Source organism: Podarcis melisellensis, assembly GCF_964234715.1.
Source record: "Podarcis melisellensis genome assembly, chromosome: 4".
Taxonomy (NCBI): Eukaryota; Metazoa; Chordata; class Lepidosauria; order Squamata; family Lacertidae; genus Podarcis; species Podarcis melisellensis.
The window spans coordinates 105,534,383-105,561,943 of NC_138531.1; the positions used below are offsets into that span (position 1 = coordinate 105,534,383).

General features: G+C 48.7%; 2 protein-coding genes across 10 annotated transcripts in view; one reads left to right on the forward strand and one right to left on the reverse strand.

The window, feature by feature from the left end:
• LOC309368753 (uncharacterized protein) lies at positions 1-26,303 on the forward strand. The gene is made up of 4 exons (XM_081909061.1): positions 1-150; positions 2,914-2,965; positions 5,090-6,210; positions 26,215-26,303. The coding sequence occupies exons 2-3, from the start codon at positions 2,953-2,955 to the stop codon at positions 6,178-6,180; spliced, it is 1,104 nt and encodes a 367-aa protein (XP_081765187.1). The 5' UTR covers positions 1-150; positions 2,914-2,952; the 3' UTR covers positions 6,181-6,210; positions 26,215-26,303.
• LOC309368751 (apical endosomal glycoprotein-like) overlaps positions 23,469-27,561 on the reverse strand; it is an 11,934-nt gene continuing 7,841 nt past the window's right edge. For 4 of the 9 annotated variants that reach the window (XM_081909056.1, XM_081909055.1, XM_081909050.1 and 1 more), the window contains 12 exons: positions 27,400-27,537; positions 26,240-26,370; positions 25,938-26,148; positions 25,718-25,849; positions 25,506-25,630; positions 25,324-25,417; positions 25,075-25,230; positions 24,845-24,964; positions 24,597-24,727; positions 24,138-24,255; positions 23,889-24,055; positions 23,469-23,711 (listed from right to left, as the gene is read on the reverse strand). In XM_081909056.1, the coding sequence (XP_081765182.1) occupies positions 23,664-23,711; positions 23,889-24,055; positions 24,138-24,255; positions 24,597-24,727; positions 24,845-24,964; positions 25,075-25,230; positions 25,324-25,417; positions 25,506-25,630; positions 25,718-25,849; positions 25,938-26,148; positions 26,240-26,370; positions 27,400-27,537 (1,571 nt within the window). In that variant the 3' untranslated portion in view covers positions 23,469-23,663. The remainder of the gene's footprint in view (positions 23,712-23,888; positions 24,056-24,137; positions 24,256-24,596; positions 24,728-24,844; positions 24,965-25,074; positions 25,231-25,323; positions 25,418-25,505; positions 25,631-25,717; positions 25,850-25,937; positions 26,149-26,239; positions 26,371-27,399; positions 27,538-27,561) is intronic. The other 5 variants (XM_081909049.1, XM_081909052.1, XM_081909051.1 and 2 more) reach the window with 5 other exon arrangements.

Consider the following 27,561-nt stretch of genomic DNA (forward strand, 5'->3'; position numbering starts at 1 on the left):
GAGCTGGGTTCCTAGAGATGACAGGAAAGAAAGGGGGCTGGTCCTCCAGAGCGAAAGCCCCTCCCTCCCTGCCGGGCTCTTCCTGCAAGGGGCGTCGCCTTTGTCTCCGCGCTCTGCAAATGCTGCCTCGGCGCCGCCGTCTGGGATCGGGTGAGTCTTAGCTGCCCCCCCATAGGGTGCACTGGGGTTTCGGGGGTGGGCAGGGTCGCTAGGGAGGATGCATGGGGGCTGGGCGCGGTGCACAGAGTCCGGAAGGGACTCCAGGGGTCCAGCCCCTCAAAGCAAGGCCGGCCAGGAGCAGAGGTTGCTGCCAAGGCAGAGAGCGAGCGAGTTGACAGGAGCTTTGCAACTCTAAGTCTGCCTTGGATCAATGCGCTGCTTTCCGCTTCAGCGAGGGTCTTTGGGTCAGGGGAAAGACAGCATGCAAATGGAGCGGTACCTCGGGTTAAGTATTTAATTCGTTCCGGAGATCCGTTCTTAGCCTGAAACTGTTCTTAGCCTGAAGCACCACTTTAGCTAATGGGGTCTGCCGCTGCGCCGCTGCTGCACAATTTCTGTTCTCATCCTGAAGCAAAGTTCTTAACCTGAGGTACTATTTCTGGGTTAGCGGAGTCTGTAACCTGAAGCGTCTGTAACCCGAGGTACCGTACCACTGTAAGCGAAATTGAGATTGTAGCGGGACAGAAACTTTTGGGCGTAAAATGAGAGAACCACAGAATGGTAGGGTTGGAAGGGATTCCGTGGGTCATCTAGTCCCCTTGCAATGCCAGAACCTCAACTCAAGCATCCATGGCAAATGACCCTCCAACCTCTGCTTAAAAGCTCCAAGGAAGGAGAGTCCACAACCTCCCTAGGGAGACTGTTCCATGCAAAAAATAGAAACGAAAACTTGACCTCTGCAACAAATATGGAAGGACTGTTGGAAGATGGAGGGCAGAAAAAAGAAAGGGCTTCTTCAAGTGGTGCTGAGTTAAACTGTGCAACTCCCTTCTGCAGGAAGCAGTGGTGGTCACCAACCCAGATGGCTTTAAAAATCAAAACCTGAAAAGGGAGAAAAACTGCAAATTCCATCAGGCTTATCCCTGTCTTCTTGAGGCTCTATATGTGTCTTTTTTTGGGGGGGGGGGAGATGCCCTTGATTAGTCGCCAATGGTATGTGGAGCGTTCTGATAGAGAAGCACTCCAGATATTATTAACCCAATTCTGATAGAGAAGCACTCCAGATATTATTAACCCAAGCCTCTATTGGTATATTAGAGGTTTCCTTCCGTCGTTGGGAAATTACTCGTTTAGCTGCTGTGAACAGGAAGGAAATTAATTTTTTAGATTTAAGGTTGGAGTTTGGGGTCAAATCTAGTGATAATAAAGCAAGTGCCAAAACTTTTTGCCAAAAGGCATGGACCACAGTACACTCCCACCAACCGTGGAAGTAGGAACCTTATTCTCCACAACTTTTCCAGCATAATGGTGAGTTGGACGGATTGATCTTTGCAAGGCGTGGGGGGGGGGAGTGCAAAGTCACCAAAAGATAATTTTAAGGGAAATTTCCTGGAGGTGAGCTGAAATTGTTTTTAGAGATGCATTACGCCATATAGATTCCCATGTTTTTTCACTTATTGAGGTTTCAATGTCAGTTTCCCATCTCATTCAAATATCTTCCATGCTGCCCACAAAGCTGTCTACTGTATATGTATCTTGAGGCTTTATTCCCCCCCCCCACACACACACTTGAGGCTTTATATTATTATTGTTCTGGTTGTTATTGTGAGTATTGCTATCACTACTACTACATTTATTGCCCAGGGCAGGTTACAACCATTTTAAACCTTCGTATTAACAAGAGTGAAAACAAATGACAGTCAGAGCAATAGGGTGGGTCCTGAAAGCACAAGTCGTCAGTGTCAGAGGCCATAGTGAAGAGGGGAAGGTACCAGGTGCTAGGATCATGGCAATGAAAGTACTGAATAGAGTTCAGGTGATAACACAATCCTGTTTAACACCTGATCCCACTATGAATGGTTCACTTTGAGGGCCCAGAAACCTATGTCCCCATTGTGGAAGGACGTGTGGATCCAGAATTGGCGTCCACAGTCACTTATGGACTCACAGTAAAAACTGTGTTTATGGAGGACAATCTTACTTGGCTACGAGTGTCGAGGAACTGCCACAAGGATGCGCTGTTTTGGGCTACCACTTCACCTAAAACGCAGAGGGTGGTGAAACTCCCAAGAGAGCCCCCTTTGCCAACCTGAGCACCCAAGAGTGTAGAGAAGGAGATGGTTCTGCTTAAGTGAGCAGCTCATGTGAGCACTTTGAATTGGGTCTGGAAATGAATGGACAACCCCAGCAGCTCTTTTAAAACAAGAATTAAATGTGTTATCAAAGGTTGTTGCACAGCCCCCAGTCCCCTCCCCATTCATCTTTTCATGGTGGTAGATGGGAAGAAGTGGCTGTGGAACCAGACCAAGTAGGGTGAAGGAGCAATGAGGTGACATAGGCTGAGCGGTGGGGCAGCCAGGGTTCCCTCGGGCCTGAACGAATCTTCAAAGCAATTGACAAACCATAAAAAAGAAAAATCCGTGGTCACGATTCACATAACCAGCTCCATCACTTGCACAATGGGGCTTCTCCCAATATCCTCTACCTCCCTGTGCCCCCATGTGCCCCTTGACATTGGCTAAGGGCATCGGAAGGGTACCTCAATCCCCAGAACATCACATGGCTTGCTCAGACAGAATGATTAGAATAACACCATGTGGAGTTTCAGCCATTTTTTACAAAGACGTTAAAAAAAGCATGCACAATTAAAAGATGCAGCAAAAGAATCCTATTAAAACAACATAGCAAACAACAGAACAATGTGTTGGAGATAATGTTTATGCTAAGAGAATGACATTTTTCTTTGTCTTTTAGGGTCCTTTGTGCTTTGAATAAGTAGCTGTTTGTGGGATCATGGACTCTCTCGGTAAGGCTCCCTGTTGGATCACATGTGTTTTGAAATTCAATACATATCCCTAAGTGAGGAACCTCCAGTATCTTAAAGGAGCTCAACTGCACCACCTACAGCATCTGTAATTCTTTTTTTTTTCCAAATACATTTTTATTAACATTATATACATAACAAGCATACAAACAGATACAAACAAATACAAAAAAAAAATTACAACAAGAAAAAAATAAAAATATACAAGCCAAACTTTTTTCCTCTCTCTAACTATACAAAGAGAGATTAATCCGGCTACTTCACAAAAAAGGAGGGGGAAAAAGAAAACAAAAACAAAAACAAACAAACAAACAAACAAACAAACAAACCCTCCTGGACTTCCTTCCATCCTTTTGGTAAGTATCAAATATTTACTTCCATTCACGTATTTGATTTTTGATCTGTAAACCTAAATTCACACGCTGGTAGTATTGTTCTGACCCCGCCAATCACATTAAACATTCATTCCAATGTAGTTCCAGTATTTACTCCAATTTTTCAGAGATTTCTGTTCATCATGGTCTCTTATTTTACCTGTTAATTTATCAAGCTCAGCATATTTTATCATTTTAATTTGCCAATCATTTATATTGGGGATAGTTTCCACTTTCCAATATTGTGCCAACAGAATTCTCGCTGCTGTGGTGGCATAGAGGAATATCGTTCTATCTTCTTTTTTGATCTCTTTACCCAACATTCCCAGCAAAAAGGCTTCGGGTCTTTTGGGGAAGGTGTATTTAAATATTTTTTTAAGCTCATTGTAAATCAATTCCCAAAAGCCTTTCACCCTTTTACATGTCCACCATAGATGATATAGATCACCCTCCACCTCCCCACATTTCCAGCATTTCTTATCCTTTAATCTATACATTTTGGCCAACTTCACAGGGGTGTGATACCACCTGTATAGCATCTTCCAAATATTTTCTCTCAGGGACATACATGCTGTAAACTTTATGTTGCGGTTCCACACTTCCAACCACCTTTCAAAGTCGATGTTATAACCAAAATCAATTGCCCATTTGATCATTGCCTCTTTGACCTCCTCGTCCTTTGTGTACCACTCTAATAGTATATCATAGGTTCTAGATAGGGTTTTGTTTTTACCTTCTATTACTTCTACATTGAATTTTGATTTTTTGTCCTCAAAACCCAACTTCTTCTTGTCCTCTTTTAACAAATCATTCACCTGATGGTATTGCAACCACCCAGTGAATAGATTTTTTATCTCTTCATAAGGTCTAAGTCTTGGCCCTTGATCTGTTTTTCTTAACATTTCTTCGTAGGTGGCGTTTTTTCCCTCCATATTTGTTTTCTTCACCGTTAATACCTCAATCGGTGAGATCCACCATGGGGTCTTTCTTTCAAGGAGATTTTTATTCCTTTCCCATGTTTGGTATAGAGGTCCCCTGAAGATATGATTTAGAAAGCTCTTGTGAGCCTTCGCTTTCCCATACCAAAGGTACGAATGCCATCCGTACCAATTATTAAAACCTTCTAAATCCAGCAGGTCTCTATTCTCCAGTTTAATCCAATCTTTTAACCAAAGTATACAGGCCGCTTCGTAATATAAACTTAGGTCCGGGAGAGAAAAACCCCCTCTTTCTTTTTTATCTATCAAAATTTTCATTTTTATCCGTGGCCTTTTCCCCTGCCAGATATACTTTGCCAAAGCTCTCTGCCACTCTTTACATTGTTTCAGGTCTTTAAGTATGGGAATAGTCTGGAATAGAAATAGCATTCTAGGCATCAGCATCTGGAATTCTAACCCTTCCACAGCCTTGAATTAAGGGCTGTCTACTGTTTGGTCTGTGAATATTCTTCCTCTGGTTATTCCTTTTTAAACCATGATCAGCCTGGTCTGAACTGATAAATGTAGACTACAGAGTAGCTTCTGCCTATTTTTGGTTGAACAAAGAGACAGCAGCCTTTGGAGATGGAGCAGATTCCATTAATGGGCCAAATAAAACCCATCCCAGGAAAGAGCTAGGTTTTTCAAATCTCAGGTTCTCATAAATAGCATTAAATAGCATTAATTAGCATTGTTCAATACTTTGAGGCGCCATTTCTTCCCAAGGCTTTAATCTATTTCGCTGTTTGTTGCAGGTGGTGATGATTTGGAAATTAAGAACAAGGGAGACCACAGCAAAATACACACAGTGGAGAGACAATCAAAATATTCAGCGGGTGGAGAGAGTTTCAGTCAGAGCTCCCATTCCATTTCCAGTCATGGAAATCCTATTGGGAAGAAACCTTTCCAGTGCTTGGAATGTGGAAAGCGCTTCATTCGAAACTCCCATCTCACTTCCCATCAAAGAATTCATACTGGGGAGAAACCTTATCAGTGCTCGGAATGTGGAAAGAGCTTCAGTCAGAAGGAAAATCTCACTTCCCATCAAAGAATTCATACTGGGGAGAAACCATATCATTGTCTGGAATGTGGGAAGAGCTTTAATACAAGCACAAGCTTCCATAGACATCAAAATATTCACCGTGGGGAGAAACCCTACACGTGCTTGGAATGTGGAAAGAGCTTCAGTCAGAACACTCACCTCACTTCCCATCGGAGAATTCACAGTGGGGAGGAACCATATCAGTGCTTAGAATGTGGAAAGAGCTTCACCTGGAAGGAAAGTTTCATTTCCCATCAAATCATTCATACAGGGGATAAACCGTATCAGTGCTTGGAATGTGGAAAGAGCTTTAATACAAGCAAAACCTTTCGTCAGCATCAGAGTATTCATTGTGGGGAGAAACCATTTCGGTGTGAAGAGTGTGGAAAGATTTTTAGACGAAAGGAAAATCTCACTTCCCATCAAAGAATTCATACAGGGGAGAAACCATATCAGTGCTTTGAATGTGGAAGAAGCTTCACCCAGAAGGAAAGTCTCAATTCCCATCAAATAATTCATACAGGGGAGAAACCCTATCTGTGCTTGGAATGTGGAAAGAGCTTCAACCAGAGGGCCAATCTCATGGCTCATCAAAGAGTTCATACAGGGGAGAAACCATATCACTGCTCGGAATGTGGCAAGAGCTTCAGTAAGAGGGCCAATCTTACGGCCCATCAAAGAGTTCATACAGGAGAGAAACCATATCAGTGCTCAGAATGTGGAAAGAGCTTCAGTCGGAACTCCCATCTCACTTCCCATCAAAGAACTCACAGTGAGGAGAATCATAGAATCACAGAATTGTAGAATTGGATGGGAACCGGTGTTGAACCAAAGGTGAGACTGTTCTGGAAGGCCTGCAAATGCCATAGTGGTAGTCAAGATAACCCCAAGCGAATTGGTAGTTGTTTAAGTAATGAATTCACCTATTGTCAGGGAACTGACATCTAAAGCGCCGCAGGTGCAAAGGCTCCCTGAGGTTGAGAGAGCAGTAGCAGCGGAAGAGGGAACCAGTAGAGGGCGAGCAAGAACTCCAAGGGAAAGTGAGTCGGAGGGATGGCTCAGAGACGCTTCAAGCGAAACCAGTGGGGAGGTCTCAGGACCTCCTATAGGGACACCCACACCTCGACGGAAACTGTCACGCCGAGAGGCCAGACGACGTGTTTCCGTTAAGGAGCTTTTATGTTGGAAACGTTTCCGAAAGCAGCCACTTTCGGATTCTACTAGTGATTGACGCAGCCATGCTGGAGGGGCTCCGTCACAGGCAGAGGTTTGAAAACCTGATCAAACTCTGAGGGACTTGCATTTTACGCACAAGCAGCTCATCGTCCCATCACAGCAATCCGAAAGTCACCGAAAGCCAGCTTGTGCAGAGAGAAGCATCATGAGCAACCCAGCCGGAACCGGGGGTGCAGGAGCAGCTGGAGGGGGTCCAAGCCTGGAAGAAAGGTACAGAGCGTTGGAGATCCAGTTGGCGCTGCAAACGGCGAGGCTTGAGGAGAGGAGGGCTCAGGATGCAGAAAAGGGAAAGGAGAAAACCACCCCGCTCGCCAGAAAGGTACCAGGATTGGTGCAGAAATTCGGGGGGGATCCCAGGAACTATCATGCCTTTAGAACAGAGATGCAATACGCTCTAAACTTGCAGTTTGATGACTTCCCCGACGAGGAATCGCGAGTGGCGTATGTGATTGGCCATCTCGAATCCGGGGCGAAAGATTGGGTTAGACCCCTGATGGCAGCGAATAATGAGATCTTAAAGGACACGAGGAAGTTTTTTCGTGCCATGGACCTGATGTTTTCCAGCGATATTGAGCAGGGGGTGGTGCGAAGGCAGTTAATGGCTTGCCAGCAAGGAAGCAGATCTGTCCGTGAGTACTGGACTGAATTTACTATGCTGATTCATAAATTGGGGTGGGACCTATCGGCGGAGCCCATCCAAATGCTTTTCGAAGAGGGGCTTTCTTCAACCGTCAAAGATGAGCTTTCCCGGGGGCCCAGGGCGGAGTCTATGGACCAATTAACCAAATCTGCGCTGGCCATAGGAGCGTGCCAGGAGGCGAGGGCTTTGGAAAGGCGGGAAGGGAAAGGAGACCGTTGGAGGGAGTTCCGCATTCCAGACATTCCAGAGCCATCTTTCCCGCCGGCAGAGCCGATGGAAGTTGGAACAGCGCGGGCGCGCGCAGTTTCAAATCCCAGTGAAGGGCGGAAGAAGGAGGGAAAGAGCGCCAAGAGATGTTATCTCTGCCAACAGCCAGGGCACTTTGCCAGAGTCTGCCCACAAAGAAAGGAATGGCAAGGGATGGCAGGAGCTGTTGGGGGAAAGGAAGAGGAAAGCAAGGAGCAAGTAAAAGCCAACGCCTGGCTGCCACCGTCGGGGCACAGCAGCCAGGCCAAAGAGCAATGAAAGTGCCCATGCCAGAACCTCCCAGACCTGCTTTAGTGATAGAGGTGTTACTAGAACTGCCAAACGGACACCCACTAAAGGTCAAGGCGCTTTTGGATTCAGGCAGCTCCTGTAATTTCATGAGTAAGGAGTTTGCAGCTGAGCACCAGATACAGACCATCCCTTTAAGTAACCCCTTGCAGGTGACTACGATTGACGGCAGAGAGCTGTTGGGGGGAGAAGTTAGCCAACAGACTGTCCCGATGATAATGAGAGTGGCAAGGCACACCGAACAGATAGCGTTTAATGTGGCCATCCTGGGAGGAGCGCCCATCATTTTGGGGATGTGCTGGCTGGCGCTACACGATCCGCTAGTGGGCTGGCATCAGAGGGTGGTCTCCTTTGGGTCAGCGCATTGCCTAGAACACTGCAAGGAGGGGAAGGTCTCGGGAGGAGACAGAGTCACCCTAGCGGGGATGGAAGTGATGGGCAAAGGGAAGGTGCCCCCGCAATACGCAGATCTGAGCAACGTATTCAGCGAAAGGGAAGCAGACAAACTGCCACCGCATAGACCCTTTGACTGTCAAATCAACCTACTCCCAGGGGCCCAACTCCCAGTAGGCAAGCTGTACGCCATGTCAGACAGGGAGATGCAGGAGCTGAGGGAGTTCATTGACAAAAACTTGAAGCGAGGTTTCATCAGAGAGTCCCGAGCGGTGGGGGGCAGCCCAGTGTTTTTTGTGGACAAAAAGAACACAGACAAACCGAGACTGGTGTGTGACTTTAGGGGCCTCAATGCAGTGTCGGAGCCCCTGGCTTTCCCTATGCCCCGAATTGACGACATTTTGACCAGAGTAAGGAAGGGAAAGATTTTTACAAAACTGGACCTGCGGGGGGCGTACAATCTGATACGCATAAGGAAGGGAGATGAATGGAAGACCACCATGTTTACCCCTTTGGGAGCCTTTGAATACCTCGTTATGCCCTTCGGTCTACAAGGGGGCTCCGCCTGTTTTCAAGCTTTTATAAACCACGTTCTGGGACCTTTGCTCTACAAGAACTGTGTGGCCTTTTTAGACGACGTGTTGGTGTATTCGGAAGATGAGGAACAGCATGTGAGGGACGTTCGAGAAGTGTTGGGCAGGCTGCAAGCCAACCAGCTGTGGGTGAAACTGGAGAAGTGCCAGTTTCATACCAAGGAGGTGGAATTCCTGGGGTACCGCTTGTCAGACAAGGGATTGGCCATGGATCCAGGCAAGGTTCAAGCGGTACTGGAATGGAAGACACCGAAGACCAAGAAGGACGTGCAAAGATTCTTGGGGTTTGGGAACTTTTATCGGAAGTTCATCAAGAACTTTGCCCACTTGACGGCGCCCATCACCGACTGCCTCAGCAGCAAGAAGAAATTTGTTTGGACGGTGGAGGCGGATCGAGCCTTTGAAGAACTGAAAAGGGCTTTCGCCTCGGAAGAACAACTTCTGCATGTGGATTTACAAAAACCCATGAGAGTGGAAACAGATGCATCCGACCGGGCTATAGGGGCGGTCCTTCTTCAACCGGGGAGGAGTGCGTCGGAGTGGAGACCGTGTGCATTCTTCTCGCGGAAACTGAATAAGTCCGAGAGGAATTACACGGTGTATGACAGGGAACTACTTGCCATTCACGAAGCATTCCGGAGGTGGAGACATTTATTAATTGGGGCACAACACAAGGTGCAAGTGTGCACCGACCACAAAAATTTAGAGTATTGGAGAACAGCTCGAGTGCTCAACCAACGACAAGTGAGATGGGCACAGGAATTCTCCAAATTTAACTTTGAGATTTGTTATGTGCCAGGCCCAGAAAACGTCAGGGCGGATGCGCTCTCACGCAAACCAGAATATTGGGAAGGGGAGGAGGTGATCGAAGAGAGACATGTCATCCCGGAGGACCGCTGGGTGTGTGGGGCGGCGCTGGTGGGGCAACGGGAACTGGTGGAGGAAACGGAAAATGATGAATATGCCCAGGATAAGCTCAGAGGTCTCAGGGGGGAGGGCGAGAGCCCCGGAGGTTTTGAGGAAAGAAATGGGGCATTGTATTACAAAGGGGCACTGTATATACCCGAAGGTGAATTGAGGGGGAGAGTACTCAAGCAGTTGCATGATAGCCCCACGGCGGGACATTTTGGGCAACACAAAACCATGTGGTTGGTTACCAGGGAATTTTGGTGGCCTAAGGTGAGGGAAGATGTAAGGGAGTATGTAAGAGGGTGTGACCAATGTCAGCGAGCCAAAGGGGAAAGAAGGGCGCCGGCAGGGTTATTAGAACCTTTACCCACACCAGAACGGCCTTGGGAAGCGATATCAATAGATTTTATGACGGATCTGCCAAGGTCCAAGGGGAAAACAGCCATCATGGTAGTAGTAGACCTGTTAACTAAGATGTGCCATTTTGTAGCATGCTCACATGCAGTCACAGCGGAAGAAACGGCGAAGTTGTTTGTGGAACATATCTTTAGGTTGCACGGGGCTCCCTCGAGGGTGATCTCAGATCGAGGCAAACAATTTACTTCCAGGTTCTGGAGGAAGCTCATGAGCTTGCTACACGTGGAAGTTAATTTTTCAACTGCCCGGCACCCTGAAACCAACGGGCAGGCGGAAAGGGCAAATGGCATTCTTCAACAATATCTTAGGTGTTATGTCAATGACAGAGAGAACGATTGGGTCGAAAAGTTGGCGTTGGCAGAATTTGCCTACAATAATGCGGAGAATGTGTCCACAGGGATGAGTCCCTTTTTGGCTAATTACGGGTGTCACCCCAGGGCATTTCCAGGGGAAGGAGGGGAGAGATGGAGCGTTCCAGCGGCTGAACATTTTGTAGAAGAGATGGAAGCCATCCATCAGCAGCTCCAGCTCAACTTAGAAAGGGCCAAGGCACAATATAAGAAGCAGGCAGACAAGAACAGAAGGGAAGGTGAAACCATAAGGGTGGGGGATCAAGTGTGGTTGTCAACCCAAGGGTTGCCGTTCAAAGGGGGTTGTAAGAAACTGAGGCCCAGAAGATTGGGACCCTTTGAGGTGATTCAGCAGGTCAACCCGGTAGCTTTCAAACTCCGATTACCCAACCACATGAAATTGCACCCAGTGTTCCACAGGTCGTTACTGTCACCATACGGGGGGGACGTGAAGGGGAGCACGTCAGGGGACCAGCCTTGGAAGAGAGGGAACGCCGCAACCATGTAGCGGAAATCCTCGATTCCAGGTGGAAGGGTAATCAGGTGGAGTATTTGGTGGCGTGGGAAGGGGAACCGGAGTCAGAAAACACCTGGGTAAGTGCAGAGGAAGTCAATGACGAGGTTTTAACAGAAACGTTCCACCAAAGGTTCCCGAGGAAACCTCAGCCTATAGCAAGGTTTAGGAGGGAGTATTTCGGCACCACCGATGAGGAAGAGGAAATGGAAGGGTTCACGGAGTCGGAGTTGGAAGATGGAGTGGACTCTGATGACGAAGAGTACCTAGAGAGTAGGAACAGCAACAAGTGGAAGGAAGTGTTCGCGACGTCGGAAGATGAGGGAGGTTCTTTCAGGGGTTTTACCTCCTCACCGCCAGTAGGAGAGGAGACGGGAGGGGGTGAAGGGGGCCCTGGAGGGGAGGTGGATGTCAGGGAACTGACATCTAAAGCGCCGCAGGTGCAAAGGCTCCCTGAGGTTGAGAGAGCAGTAGCAGCGGAAGAGGGAACCAGTAGAGGGCGAGCAAGAACTCCAAGGGAAAGTGAGTCGGAGGGATGGCTCAGAGACGCTTCAAGCGAAACCAGTGGGGAGGTCTCAGGACCTCCTATAGGGACACCCACACCTCGACGGAAACTGTCACGCCGAGAGGCCAGACGACGTGTTTCCGTTAAGGAGCTTTTATGTTGGAAACGTTTCCGAAAGCAGCCACTTTCGGATTCTACTAGTGATTGACGCAGCCATGCTGGAGGGGCTCCGTCACAGGCAGAGGTTTGAAAACCTGATCAAACTCTGAGGGACTTGCATTTTACGCACAAGCAGCTCATCGTCCCATCACACCTATGTTTATGTATTTGCTCTGGTATATGCAAATTGGCTTGCTTTGACGCTATTCTTATGTGTGGGCTGGGGTGCTGGGCTCTTGGTCCAGAAAAGGAACCTATCTGTAAGACTTGAGTATTTGCTACCTATGCCCTCACTGGCCAGGTGGAGTTAAGGGAGGTTCTCGCCAAAGTGACATACGCTACTTTGTGCAAAAGTATTACTTAATATATTAGCACATTGTAGAAAAGTCATGACGACCTCTCACTGCTCTGGTGGCTTACTTGTGTCTGTAACGGCAGTGGGGCTGTGCAGGTATGTCACAAATTTACACCTTTCTGGAATAAAGCACTAGAACTGGTCATTCCGGCACTTTTGACATCTTTCCTTGGTATTCCTGCATCAAACCACTCGTACAGGCCCTCCTTTGAGCCCGTCAATTGGCGTAGATACTAAAATAAGGTGGATTGGGGTAGGCAAGGCCATGGTGCTGCAGAGGATCCAGCTTATTTTATTGATGACTTGTTAATTATTTCTTATGCTGCATTTGTGATGTTATGTTCTATTGTTTGTAAGCCACTTTGGGATTTCTTTGAATGGAAAGTGGAAATGAAATACAATCAATCCATTCCAATCCAATCCAGTCCTCAGCCTGTTGGGCTGCTCAGGGAGATGGGCGTGTTTACAGCCTTCCCCTTCCTCCCCATCTGGGGCAAAGCTCCCCATTCCTCCCTGTCTGAACAGGCAGAGGTCAAGGAGGGAGCAACTGTGCCTGCCCCTGTTGGGAGGCCTGAAAAAGCCAAGAAAATGGATTATGTGGGGAGGAAAAGGAGAGATCGTTGGAACCCAGAGAAAGTGGGCGGGGAAATAGCAGGTGGGTCAGCAGAGCAGGAGTGACAGAGGAACCAGGAAGAACAAACAAAGAAAAATGGGAAATCCTTTCCAAAATGGACCATGGAGGTAGAACAGGTCAGTGACCTGCAAATTGAGCTTTCATTTGATTTTGGATATAATATTCAGTTAGAATCTTGGGAAAGGCTGTGGAATAAAGGTATGAACTTTACTGCATGTAGTGCACTTAAAAAAAAAGTGATGAAAATGATGTATAGATGGTATTTAACACCATCAAAACTTGGTAAAATGTATAAGACAAGATCTAACAAGTGTTGGAAATACAAAGAAAAGGAAGGTATCTTTTACCATATGTGGTGGACCTGTAAAGAGGTGAAGGCTTTTTGGGAAATCATATATAACGAGTTAAAGAAAATGTTTAAAAACACTTTTGTTAAAAAACCAGAAGTCTTTTTACTGGGTATAGTAGGTGAAGAGATACGAAAAAAGATAAAAGACTGTTCATATATGGAACAACAGCGGCAAGAATCCTTTTAGCCCAAAAATGGAAATAACAAGAAGTACCAGTGAAAGAAGAATGGTGGATGAAAATGATGGACTTTGTGGAACTGGCGAAGCTGACGGGATAAATCTGAAACCAACACGATCAAGTACATCCAAAAATACTGGAGTAAATTTATACAATATTTGAAAGATCACTGTAAGCAATTAACAACACTAGTAGGGTTATCTGAAAGATTTTTTTTTACCTTTCTATATATATTTAAATTTTGATGTATTTAGTACAGTGGTACCTCTGGATGCGAACGGAATCCGTTCTGGAGCCCCATTCACATCCTGCAGTGAACGCAACCTGCACGTGCGCGGGTCACGATTCATCGCTTCCGCACAAGCGCGTGATGTCATTTTGAGCGTCTGCGCATGCGCAAGCAGCAAAACCTGGAAGTAACGCGCTCCATTACTTCTGGGTTGCCACGAAGCACAACCCGAAAACGCTCAACCCGAAGCTACTTCAACCCGAGGTATGACTGTAATGAGTTATATTAGAATTGGAAAATATATAAAATGCTGTGATATAAGGTTAGTTTTGAAAGCCAAGAGGTGGGAGGGAAGGAAGCTGACAGGCTCTAAAGAGCCAAAGAAGTAAAGTGGGCAATTCTGATGTGATTATATATGTTTAAATGGAAATTAATAAAAATTATTTTAAAAATAATAATTGAGTTTTCATCCGAATTTGTTTGGCCCAAGTTTGCAAGGAGGTGACTGGTCTGATCCTGCAGGGCTATTCTTGTGCCCTGGCCTAGAAGGGTCCTTGGCTCCCAGTCACCCACCAGGCCCTGGTGAGACCCAGACTTGCTGCTGAGCTTCAGCAAGGAGCACACCTTCTGCTCATACTCAGGTGCCTTGCTGGGGTTTGCTTCACCCCTTTGGAGGCCAGGACTGAAACTATTTTTATATATTGCAAATTATTCCTCCTTTCATTTTTCTTTCTTTTTTATTTTTTTTAAAATAATTTTTATTAACTGGCCAGTCACATCAAATTAAATCACATCACATAAATTACAAATTACAAAGCCAAATTTTTAAAATTTTGTTGGGGGAACCCATACTTCAAGATCCAAAGGGGGATTCAGATCATCTTCTTATTACTGTGTTAATGTCCAAATCAGTCCCAATGAGTCCAGACAAAGTTCATAATTCTATCCTGTCTTATCTTGGAGTTTCCACATCATATCTTGTTCATATAATTTCTCTTTTTCTTTTACGATCTCTTCTGTTAGTCTCCTTAAGCCGATAAGCAAATATAATAATCCTGTGTGAATTTCCCGTTCTTCCAATCTAAGTCCAGATGGTTTCCATATATCTTCTTCGTAGATAACATCGCTCTTTCCATCATAAATTAGGCATTTGTCACTCTTAAGTCCCACTGAGGAGTTAATCCACGATATGTAAACAGCTCTATTTCTCTCTTTCTCCTCCCAGACTCAGAGCTCCAACAATGCCTCCCAAAACGGCGATGGCATTTTTAACTGCGTCGTTCCAAAACTCTTAACTTTCCAGCTTCGTCTTGAAACATTGCTTTGGTTCGAAAGTTTATCTCCACACAGCCTTAAATCCACAGCTTAAGTCCTTAAAGCGACATTTCTGACTCATTAGGGGAGGGGATTATTGTTTAATCACGTAAAAAAAGGAAAGGAAGGTTTCCCCCCCCCCAGTCATTTACCGTACCATATCTTGACGTATCTTCTCATATTTTATTCTTGTCTTGTTATCAGAGATCTCTTCTGTCAGCAGTCTTTACTCCCCCTTTTTCCTTGAAGTATGTGCAATTAATCTCGTCCAAATTGTTTCTTTTGAAGATTCTTGCAACTAGTGGCGCAGATCAGAGACAGCATCGAGGAGTGCCGGAATCCCACAGGAAGGCTTTGTGCCTAGTGCCCCCATCCCCACAAATTCGGGGGTGGTATAGGGCACAACAGGCAAGGGCCGTCCCCCCCACAATCCTGGGGGGGGGGGTTAAGGAGGCTAATTACCCCCATCATAGCCTCCAAATTACCTCGTGTGGGTCGGAGAGATGTTATTGTCAGCCATCTTCCGATGCGCCACCTAGTGGCCCCCTTTCTTTCTTTTGTAATGGTGTTGGTTCCTTAGTACACTTTTTAAAGAGAGAACCTGATTCAGCCAGAACTGCCACCATCTTTTTACAGTTTGCTTCCTCCCTTGGAATGCCGCTGGGCTGCTGGGCTGTGTTCCCTGCAGGTCCAGGAGTTCCCAGGGAAGAGGACGAATGGCCTGCTTTGTCCCTCCTGAGGGAACAGTCTGTTTCTGTGGCCTGGGGAGGCTTTCTTGGTTCTGTCTTTACAGCCTATGTGCCAAGGGCAGGGGTTGCAGCTGTTCTGCAGGGCAGCAGGAAAGGCTCAAAGCGAATGTGGCAGACGGTGTTGGCATTACCCACCTTTGGGAGGAAACTGTGGTCTAAACTTTTGCATTTCAATCCCCCCCCCCTTATTATTGGTATACATGGTGAATTCTGTCTTTTTCAATGATTTGTGATATACCTTTTTTGAGTAGAAACCTTTTGTATGACACACTCCAATAAATGTTTTGCAATTTTAACCAGTGTCTTTGTGGTGAACCCTCCCATGAGGCAAACATTTATGTAGCACAGTCTGTGACCTTAGGAAAGCTGAGGCTCAGAGAGATGGATTTGCTCACAGCCTCCAGATGTCTTGGTCCAGTGGACCAAAAGCCAATTTCTCCGCAAAGGAGTGATGAGTGAGAAATCTTTCTGTCCAGCTAAAGGCAACACCTGGGAGATGCCCAAGGCACCCTGGTCGAGGGTTCACGGCCGAACCTTTATGATAGCGGTGGACACCTATTCCAAATGGCTAGAGGTGGCCCGATGCCCTCCACCACTACCCAAGCTGTCATCCTGGTGCTGCAGTGCCTGTTTGCAACTCATGGGTGTCCCGATGTCCTCGTCTTGGACCTCAGTTCACATCAGGCACCTCTCCTCCTCCTTCTGGAACCGTCCCTTTCCCCTTGCCTCCTCGCTTTAGACTTTTCCCTCACAAGTCGGGGTACAGGTAGGGTTGCCATATTTTGAAGAGCAAGAAAGAGGACACATTTGCCGACTGCTACTTTTAACTATGGATCGCTATGATGACTCTCATTTTACATACCCATGAAAAAGAGGACGTGTCCTGGAAAAAGAAGATGTATGGCAGGCACAGCTCATGTGCCCCTCCCCCCAAGCCAGTCTGCCTGCGGGATTTGGGGACAGGTGGCGATGGCCGGCTTGTCCGGGGTGGACGGAGGTCCATCTCCCATTCTGTACGGGAGGCACACGCCCAAGTTGTGCTGCCTGTGTTCTTCCGAGTGCTGTTTCTGTGCTTGAGGGAACACAGAGGGAGAGAGAGTGCAGCCCAGACTCCCGCCGGAGAAAAATAGCGGGAGTGATGAAAAGCATAAAGGTACTGCAGTATTTTGGAGCAGGAACCGGCAAGCCACTCCAGTATCCCTGCCAAGAAAACTCCATGGACAAAGACAGGAGTGCCTGGCGTGCTCTGGTCCATGGGGTCACGAAGAGTCGGACACGACTAAATGACTAAACAACAACAACTGCAGTATTTGCAGACACCTAAAGCAAGTTTCAGTGTTACCTTCACCTACTCGCATTGCTTACTCTCACATCCTGGATCTAGTACATACCTGTCAGAGCTGCCCAAGGTCCCAGCTCACAGAGGACCAACGCCAGTTCTTGTTATATACAAAAGTCTTTATTAAGGTTCAGTTTCGATTCCAAAGCCGCGGCGCGCAGCTCTACGTCTCAATCCTAGACCGCTGAAGCTCCGTCTGAATCTCCTCCCCCCAGACACCAGTTCAAGACCCTAGCCTTGCTCCACCTCCTCCTTTGCTCCTTTCTCCTCTGGGTCCGTCTGCCCGCTGGGGTGTTGCCCTTTCTGGACTCTTCTGATGCTGAAGAGTCCCCGGATTCTTCCCCCTGCCTCCGGCGTGCTTTAGGACCTGGCTCCCAATCCGCGCTCCCGGCTGTCCCGCACGCCTGTGCATTTGAACTTGGCGCGCGTGCCCAGCCTGCAACCTTCCTCCTGACCATTACACTGCTCCTGTCACTGCTTCCCCCTTCGGGGGGGCTAGCTAGATCTGACTTCCCCTCCATTCCCTCACTCAGCGATAGGGGCGTGGTCAGCCCTGACTCATCTTCTCTTTCCCCTGGAGGGGAAGCCGGTCCTGACACATGGGACTCTTCCCCCCCGCTACGCTCTGGTGGGGAAACTGGTCCCGATCTCCAGCTGCTGCTTTGGGAGTCACCGCTGGCCCCTTGCTTCTGGTGCGTCCCTCCCGGGACCCCCCTTGCTCTGGCTATCGGTGCCCCCTTCTGGGAATCTTCCGAATCGCTGGACAGGCTCATGGAATCTCTTGCCCCACTGTCATCCTCACCTACGCTGCCCTTGGATTGTTCCCCTTCGCTCTCCGCTTCCTCTCTCCCCTGTGCCTCTGCTCCTGAACCCCTGACAATACCCAATTAATGCCCCTGATATCTAACGATTCATAAGAAATTAGAGTGGGCTGCATTCTCACCCACCTCTTAAAAGATCAGAGTATGGAAGGGTAACATGGGAATCATAACGAGTGTGATAAGAGCCTCAATAAGTACGAATTTCAGTATATGTGTCAGGGGCTCAGGAGCAGAGGCACAGGGGAGAGAGGGAATGGAGAGCAAAGGGGAAGAATCTGAGGGAAGCGTAGGGGAGTATGACAGTGACCTGAGAGATTCCATGAGTTTCTCCAGCGAATCAGAAGATTCCCAGAGGGGGGCGCCCATGGCCAGGGCAGGGGGTTCCCAGGGGGGACACACCAGAAACAAGGGGCCAGCGGGGATTCCCAAAGCAGCAGCTGGAGATCAGGACCAGCTTCCCCACCAGAGCGTAGTGGGGGGAAGGGTCCCATGGATCAGGGCCAGCGTCTCCCCCAGCAGGGAGAGAAGATGAGTCAGAGCTGGCCACGCCTCCATCGCAGAGTGAGGGAACGGAGGGGAAGTCAGGTTCAGCTAGCCTCCCCGAAGGAGAAGGCAGTGAAGGAGCAGTGTAACGGTCAGGAGGAAGGTTGCCGGCTGGGCGCGCGTGCCAAGTTCAAATGTGCAGGCGCGAGGCACAGCAGGAAACCAGGATTGGGAACCAGGTCCTAAAGCCCGCCGGAGAGAGGGGGAATACTCAGGGGAATCAGTGTCAGAAGAGTGTAGAAGGAGCGAGACCCCAGCGGACAGGCGGTCCCAGAGGAGAAAAGAGCAAAGGAAGAGGTGGAGCAAGGCTAGAGTCTTAAACTGGTGTCTGGGGGGAGGAGATTCAGACGGAGCTTCAGCGGTCTAGAGTTTGAGACGTAGGGCTGCACGCCGCGGCTTTGAAATCGAAACTGAACTGCAATAAAGATATTTGTAAATAGTAACGAACTGGCGTTGGTCCTTTGTGAGCTGGGACCTCGGGCAGCTCTGACAATAGGCATCACTGAAACCTGGTGGGATAAGTCCCACGATTGGAATGTAATAATGGAGGGATACAATCTATTTCAGAGAAACAGACCAGACAAGAAAGGAGGAGGAGTGGCGTTATATGTCAGGGATGTGTATACCTGTGAAGAGATCCAAGATTTAGAACCTCAAAGCCAAAGTGAGAGCATTTGGGTCAAAATTAAGGGAGAGAAGAATAACAGGGACCTCATTGTGGGAGTTTACTATAGATCCCCAAGCCAAACGGAGGACATAGATGATGCCTTCCTGGAACAGATGGCCAAGCATGCAAAAGGAAGGGAGATAGTAGTAATGGGGGACTTCAATTACCCGGATATTTGTTGGATGTCAAACTCAGCCAAGAGCATAAGGTCAAACAGATTCCTCACTGGCCTTGCAGACAACTTCATTGTCCAGAAAGTGGGAGAAGCAACAAGAGGAACAGCCATTTTAGATCTGGTCCTAACCAATGTTGATGACCTGGTTAGTGGGGGTAGAAGTGGAAGGATCATTAGCGCGAGTGATCATGCTCTTCTGAAGTTTACTATACAGTGGAAAGGAGCAGCCAAGCTTACTAGGACTCAATTTCTTGACTTTAAGAAAGCCGACTTCATAAAACTTAGGGAAGTGCTGGGTGAGATCCCATGGACAGTAATACTAAAAAGAAAGGGAGTTCATGATGGCTGGGAGTTTGTTAAGAGGGAGATAGTAAAAGCACAACTTCAGGCAATACCAATGAGACGGAAACATGGAAGGTGCCTAAAGAAGCCAGGGTGGCTATCTAAAGAACTTTTAACTGAGTTAAGATTAAAAAAGGATGTGTACAAAAAACGGAAAAGGGGCGAAACCACCAAAGAGGAATTCAAACAAATAGCCAGCACGTGTAGACACAAAGTCAGAAAAGCTAAAGCACAGAACGAACTCAGGCTTGCTAGAGAGGTTAAAAGCAACAAAAAAGACTTCTATGGGTATGTTCGTAGCAAAAGGAAGAACAAAGAAACAGTGGGGTCACTCAGAGGAGAAGATGGTGAAATGCAAACAGGGGACACAGAAAGGGCTGAACTCCTCAATGCCTTCTTTGCCTCAGTCTTCTCCGATAAAGAAAACAATGCCCGACCTGGAGAATTTGGAGCAAATGATTCAGCAGAGGAAACACAGCCCAGAATAACTAAGGAGATAGTACAAGAATACTTGGCTAGTTTAGATGTATTCAAGTCTCCAGGGCCAGATGAACTGCATCCATGAGTATTAAAAGAACTGGCAGATGTGATCTCAGAACCAGAACAGGCGAAGTCCCGGCAGACTGGAGGAGGGCAAATGTTGTCCCTATTTTCAAAAAGGGGAAAAGAGAGGACCCAAATAATTACTGCCCAGTCAGTCTGACATCAATACCAGGGAAGATTCTGGAGCAGATCATTAAGCAAACAGTCTGTGAGCACCTAGAAAGGAATGCTGCGATCACCAATAGTCAGCATGGATTTCTGAAAAATAAGTCATGTCAGACTAACCTGATCTCGTTTTTTTTACAGAATTACAAGCCTGGTAGATGAAGGGAACGCAGTGGATGTAGCCTACCTTGATTTCAGCAAGGCATTTGACAAGGTGACCCATGATATTATTGTAAAGAAGCTGGTAAAATGCGGTCTTGACTATGCTACCACTCAGTGGATTTGTAACTGGCTGACTGACCGAACCCAAAGGGTGCTCATCAATGGTTCCTCTTCATCCTGGAGAAGAGTGACTAGTGGGGTGCCACAGGGTTCTGTCTTGGGCCCGGTCTTATTTAACATCTTTATCAACGACTTGGATGATAGACTCAAGGGCATCCTGATCAAATTTGCAGGTGACACCAAATTGGGAGGGGTGGCTAACACCCCAGAGGACAGGATCACACTTCAAAACGACCTTGACCTTTGTCTGCGTAGTAAGAAATAAAGCCTAGTGATGTAGCCATAAATCTCATCAATTCTGCTGCCTGGATTCTCTGCTAAATGGGGGGACGTGCCTTGGAGCCTCATCAAAGGCTCAAGGTTGTTAATTATTCATCGGAGGCGATTCCGGAGGACTCGGCTGGAAGATGAGCTGTATTAGCTCGCCCGAGTGGAGATTCCAACATTTTGTGCGTCACTTGTGCTTACTGGGAGATGGGGAGGCCCAAGGTGTATAGCAAGCCTACCGAAGGAGACAGGATTGCTTTTGAGTGAAGGTATGGCTAATCTTTGCCCAGAGTCCTCAGTCCTCAGTTCTCCCTTGCAAGGTGCCAATGGCTGAATACTCTTAATTCTCTTGTTCTGCATTAATGAGCAGGAACCTACTAGGTTGCTGAGAATATTGACCTTCAAACATCCCTGGAAGTTAGGTTACACCAAACAGGACTGTACAAATCAATTTATATCTTAGTATTAGAATTACAAATATACAACAGATTGGTTCATATGACCCCAGGAAGTCTCTCAAGAACTCCTTGGACAAGAATTTGTAATTTGTAGGAGTTTAACAGTGACATCATAGGCAGGTGTACTCAGAAGTAACCCTTGTTGAGTTTACTGGGACTTAGTCCCAGGTAAACGAGCATAAGATTGCAGCCTAAGACTCAATGGGCTTGATAAGGCATATATGGAATCGGGCTATAAAAACATTGCAGAAGTATATTCTAAATCCATTTAACTGGATTTTCATTCCACTTGGAATGAATAATAATTTGTACTCACAATACAATGTGTGTGTGTGTGTTAAATCTGACTTTGTATGTTGTTTGGTATGTTACAGTTCTTAAGTTCATTGAAAATTTTATTACAATTACCCAAACTCTCTAACAAAACAAAAAAAGTACTGGTAATTTCATATAAATCCACAGATACTTCAGAAATAAGAAGTTAAATCAACTGAAACCATCATTTGTTTACCCTAAACCAATATTTTTAGATATTGTCAGAGGCTCAGGAGGAGAGGCATAGGGAAGAGAGGAGATGGAGAGCGAAGGGGAAGAATCTGAGGGGAGTGTAGGAGGATATGACAGTGCCCCAAGGGATTCCATGAGTCTCTCCAGTGAATCGGAAGATTCGCAGAAGGGGGCGCCAGTGGCCAGGGGTAGAGGGTTCCCAAGGGGAACACCCCAGGAGCAAGGGGGGAGCAGGGACTCCCAGAGCAGCAGTTGGAAATCAGGACCAGCTTCCCCACCAGAGCATAGTGAGCGGGAAAAGTCCCAAGTATCAGGGCCAGTGGATTCCCCACCAGGGGGGGAAGACGAGGCAGGGCTGACCACGCCTCCATCGGAGAGTCGGACAACGGAGGGGAGGTCAGATCCGGTCAGTATTCCGGGAGAGGGAAGCAGTGACAGGAGTAGTGTAACGGTTAGGAAGAAGGTCACTGGAATGGCGCGAGAAGCAAGTTCAAATGTACAGGAGCGCGGGACCGCAGAGGATGAGGACTGGGAGCCGGGTCCCAAAGCTCGCCGGAGGCAGGGGGAGGAGCTAAGCGACTCAGCGTCAGAGGAGTCTAGAAAGGGGAATGCACCAACGGGCAGAAGGACCCAGAGAAAGAGAGAGCAGCGGAAAAGGTGGAGCAGGGCTAGGATATTAAATTGGTGTCAGAGGGGAGGAGACTCAGACGGGACTTCGCCGGTCTAGGGTTTAGGACGTAGAGCTGCGCGCTGCGGCTTTGAAATGGAAACTGAACTTCAATAAAGACCTTTGTACATAAACACAGCCTGGCGTTGGTCCCCTGTGAGCTGGGACCGAGGGGCAGCTCTGACAGATATCAATATCAATTCATTGTGTAAGTCTAAGACCCTGTATTTGGAGATTGAACAGCAGAGAAGTACAGGAGTAAAACTCACTTTTCTTGTTTCCTAGCACCAACTTTACTGAAATCAGTCTAGAGGCATGCAGACTATGTCAGGCTTTTTTCCTCTTATTCTTGCCCTTTGCTATACTCATCATTTTGGGGCGGGAAGTGGATGGACATACTCATTTCCCATTGTTAATGGACTACTTCTACATATTAAAATCTGCTTAACCTCTGATGCTACATTGGCTACAATTAAAAAATTTTATACTTACATTAATAACACATGTGTTCCTGTGACTGAAGGACTCTAGAAGCACCTTTTGGTAACCACTGTTATAGCTATCAATCATATCAACCTCCACCATTAAAGAGAACATTATTTTTTTGGGGGGGGGAATAGATGCCACTTGGCATGCAAATATGCTGGCAGACCTTGTGGGGGACATACAGTAGGTATCTCTGGATAGATCCAGTAATTAGTGGTGGAGCTTCATGCTCCGGCAGCGGGGGGGGGGGGAGCGGAGAGCAGGTGGGGGCGTGGCACACTGCCCGCAGGGGCGTGATGCCCAGCACGGGCGGGGGGCCAGTCGCAATGGCACCCCACCGGGATTGCGCTGCTGGGGGCAGTGAGCTCCCCCCACTACCCTCTTCCTCTGCCAGTGCCCGTAATCCAGAGATGGAGAACCTTTGACACTCCAGATGTTGCCGAGCTCTAACTCCCATCCTGACCATTGGCAAATCCACACCGTGATCAACTCCCGCCCGGAACCCAATGTCCCCTCTGTGAAAGGACGTGTGGATCCAGAATTGGCCTCCACAGTCACTTACGGACTCATTGTTAAAACACATATAGTCTGACCCCTGAAATGCAGAGATGGGACCCCAAGAGGCATCTAGTCCATTCTCCCACGAAGTGGGGACCAAGACAGATCTCTTCCTCCGCCCCGGGAGCAGGCTGTTCCCCCCCTCCGTCCCAAACTCCCTGAGCTCTGTTCGTGCACAGACACCCGACACCATTTTTTTGGGCAGAAATCCCATTTTATTTCACAGGAGACGAGAGCGACTACGGAAAAAACGCCACAGTTTTCTCCTTTGTTTCGTGTTGCCCGCCTTCAGCACGTCCAGAGAAACCATGCCCAGTCAGAAAGGGATCTGAGGGTCATCCAGTCCAACCTGCCAGCTGGGCAGGCATCCTTCTGGGGAGAAAGGGGCTAGTCTGTTGGCGCGCTGATGGGCAGCTCCACGATCCGAACCTGGTCCTGCGAATGCAAAGCGGGTGGTTCATGGCCAGGCATGGAATTCACCAATGCAGGTAGGCTGCCTCTGGCCCTGGAGGCCCCACCTCTTATCACAGGGAGGCAGGTAGACTGCCTCTGGCGTATGGAAGGGGGACGGGGCTGGGGGTGGGACGGGGGTCCAGGGTGCGAGGGACTCACGTCTTGGAAGGCAACATTGTCGAAGGCCTCGAACTGGGGCGCCTCCAACGGCCAGCACTTCTTCCGACAGCGGTGAGCGACGGCCCAGGCCAGGAGCCCCCCAAAAAGGGCGCAGGCGGCTGCGGATGCAACGGCAACCTCCCAAGGCAGGGTGGGGGCACTGCTCCCTGGGGGGGGGAAAGACTCCCTTTGTATGCGACTGTGTGTCTCTCGAACCCTGGATCCCCAAAGCAATGGGCCTCCCCTCACCTTCACCACCGCTCTCCTGGCGCCGCTCCTCGCACCCGCCTCCTGCCACGTATGCTATGTCGTCCACCGCAATGGTGCCCGTGCCGGACCAATCGCCAGCGCCCACTTCCAGCACCACCTGCGAGACATGGGTTCAAACCAGCAGTGCCTCCTGCCAGGAAGGAATTCGAATCTGCCACCTGCTGAACGTCTCATGCCAGAGGCGTTCCAAAGTGGCAGGGAGTCCCAAAGTTTCATGGTGCCGTGGCAAGAAGTCCCAAAGGGGTAATCGGGATTCTCTTTTTCGAACCGAAAAGCCCCACGTCTTTATAGGGCATCCAGTGGCAGGCAGTCCCAAAGGTGGACAAAGGCCGTCACATTTATAAGAGTTTAATAGGAATAATATAAGGAAGTTTAATTATCATAGGAACACCAGTGGCAGGCAGTTTCAAAGGCACCAAACTTTCTGAGATGGCTTACCTGGAACTCACCACCGCTGTCAATGAGAAGCCGCTCCTCCCGCCAGGCCCAACCTTGATGGCTGGCTGCCCGCCAGACCACACGCTCCCCCTGCGGGCTGGACAGGAGCACCCGGAGCTCAGCATTACCTGCTGGGGAGGGAAAGGAAGGCGGAGTCATGTGGGCAGTGGGTTCGGGTGCCAAAGGCTCCGCAATAATTCCCTTCCCGCATCAGGGAGTTCCACCGGCCCAAGTAAAACCTGACTCACCACTTTTCCCCTGGAAGGCCATGCGGTAGCGGAAGTGGAAGCAGCCGGTGCCTTCAAGGGTCTCGCTGGTGAGGCGGGCGGCGTGGTGTCCTGCGCCCACCTGGACGGAGATGTGGCGCCCTAGAGAGAAATGAAAATAATAATCGGGAGAGAAGTCCGATTACTCGCACCCGGACCCGGCTCAGAGCAAACCATTATTGCGACGATTCATTCCGATCCCCTCAGCCCACCTTGCAGGGTCGTAAGTCGTAAGCCTCCCGCCCCAGACGCTTGGGGGTACCGCGTGCGAGACTCACCGTCCGTGCCCGCCCCAGCCCAATCCCAGCTCCGCCAATCACCGTAGGGCTTCCTCCAGCCACAGGTGCCGGATTCAAAATCGCATGAGCCTGAGCGGAGAGAAGCCAGAGCAGTCAATTCCCTGGCAATATTCTGCACCCCGAACCCTTTGGTCATGTGGTGCTACAACTCCCAAGACTTACCAGCGCCGAGGCAGCTCCCCGGTGACACCTCAAGGTCGTCGAGTGCCACATACGACGGCACAGCCCCTCCATCACCTTCTGCCGCAAAAGCCACCTGCGCCAGAGAGAGGGGGGTCCGCATGCTGCCACAAACTCAAACCCAGCACCATTTCCCCAACCCGACGCTCCCCTTTGGCGCTCACCCGCCACTTGCCGCTAACTTCCGCCGTGAAATTTGCGTAGCGCCAGCTCCCGTGCCGCCTTGAATCCGCTGCCAGCACCTCGGCCTGCCTCCCGCCCTCTTCCTCCACGGAGGCGCGCAGAGAGCCTGGCGAGAGAGTGCCTTGGTGGAGTCATCAAGCTTTCTAGCAGGGCGGGAGCCTGGTGGGTCATCCATCCCACCCCAAGCTTTTACCTGCGTCTCCAGTGCTCAGGTAGTACCAGAATCCGACACAGTGGGTGCCCCCCAGCGGAAGGTACATTCCCGTCTGCAGCGGCGCCGCTTCTCCCGCTGCCAGGGCGCTGGTGTCGGCAACCATGTAGTGTCCTGGGGAGGGAAGCGGTGAGTTCCAGTTGGGGTCTCCTTCCATATTGGGACCCCGGTGGTCATCCAGCCTGACCCTGGCGCCACTCACCCTCCGACGTGCCAAGGGTGCGGTCATGGGGTGGTCCTTGCCCTGAGGTGCCGCTGCCCTGCCGCCGCACCCACCCTCCTCCCGAAACATTGCAGGCGCCGGGCTCCTCAAAACTGCAGCGGAGGGGGGCGGCGCAGGGGCCGGGCGCCAGTGCGACGTCGTCCAGTGCCACGGTTCCCACGAAGCCGTCGCGGAGCAGCTCAAAGATCACCTGGAATGGAAAGAAAATAGTTTCCGGTGCTGTTATTCACGATGATTCTGCTTGTTCTTATTCTAGGCTGGATTCGATCCCACGACCTCACCTGGAAGCCGGGCAGCAGATGCTGGGGAATTGTGGCTGAGGCACGGCGCCAAGCGGCGCCCTGACTCCCCGCCCGGGTCCACAGAACTTCCTCTGCGGCACCGGTGGATTTCACTAGCAGGTTGAAGGTGCCTGGGAAAGAGGGGGGAGGGGCTCCATTAATTGCTATTATATCATCATCATCATCATCATCATCATCTCATCCTTTTCCCCAACCGCTATGTGTTTTTATCTTTGTTCATTATTCTTACTACTGTATTTCCTTTTCTTAACTGCTATAACCATTAAGCTATTATTTATTTTTAAAGGATTCTTGCTGATTGTTATTTATGCTGTATTGTTTTTCATATCTGGTTGGAAGCTGCCCAGATAGGCGGGGTATAAATACATCATCATCATCGTGGCTCATTACCACTCGTCATTTAATACCATCAACCGGTGTTCTTAATTTTTCTGGATTATAACTTGTCACCAATATTAGTTATTGAGAAATAGTACTTTTTACCATTATTTATCTTTATCATTCTTTTATATGATAATATAAGAATTTCATAATTTTTTTTTATAAATACAATATAAATAATATAAAAATATAATATAAAAATGATAATAAGCAATAAGAAATACTATTTCTCAATAACGAATTAATATTTGTTCATTTGTCTGTGAACCTCCCTGAGACTTTGGGGTATAGGATGGTATATAAAAATTTCACTATTCTCATCTGAAAAGTCTCCGGCGACGCCACTCCTTCGAGGGCATCCCTCCCTCCGCTGAAATTCCTTGCTAGAGCTGAAGCTGCAGATTTGTTTTTGTTTTTTAAAAAAATAATATTTATTACTTTCCCAACAGTTTAAACACTACAAAAGGAAAAAAAAAGTTAAACAAAAAAAGTTAAACCTGAAGCTGCAGCCTTGAGTCCCTCCCTCTTCCATGACGAAAACTCCCTTTGGAAATCTCGGCCTGCATGCCAGCTGACTGCATAGCCTCCTCCCTCCTGGATGGACTTGCAGCACTTGCCATCTTGGGAACTCCTCCATTGGAACTCCCTGCCACTTGATTGTCAGGCTGGCACCTCCTTGCGTCCTGGGCCTTCCCAGCATCTTGCTCTCAAACCTGCACCATCTGGGGAACTGCCTGCCACTTGAGAGCCGCCCTTACCAATCTGGGGCCCCTCCAGGCGGTACCAGAAGGAGAGGCAGGCGTTGGAAAGTGTCAGCGAAGCTTGGGGGGCAGAGATCAGCCTCGCCCGCCGGCCGCGGGATCCGGGTGCCGCAGGGTCCGCCGAGAGGAAAGAACCTGTGGGGCAACAGGGTCAGGTCC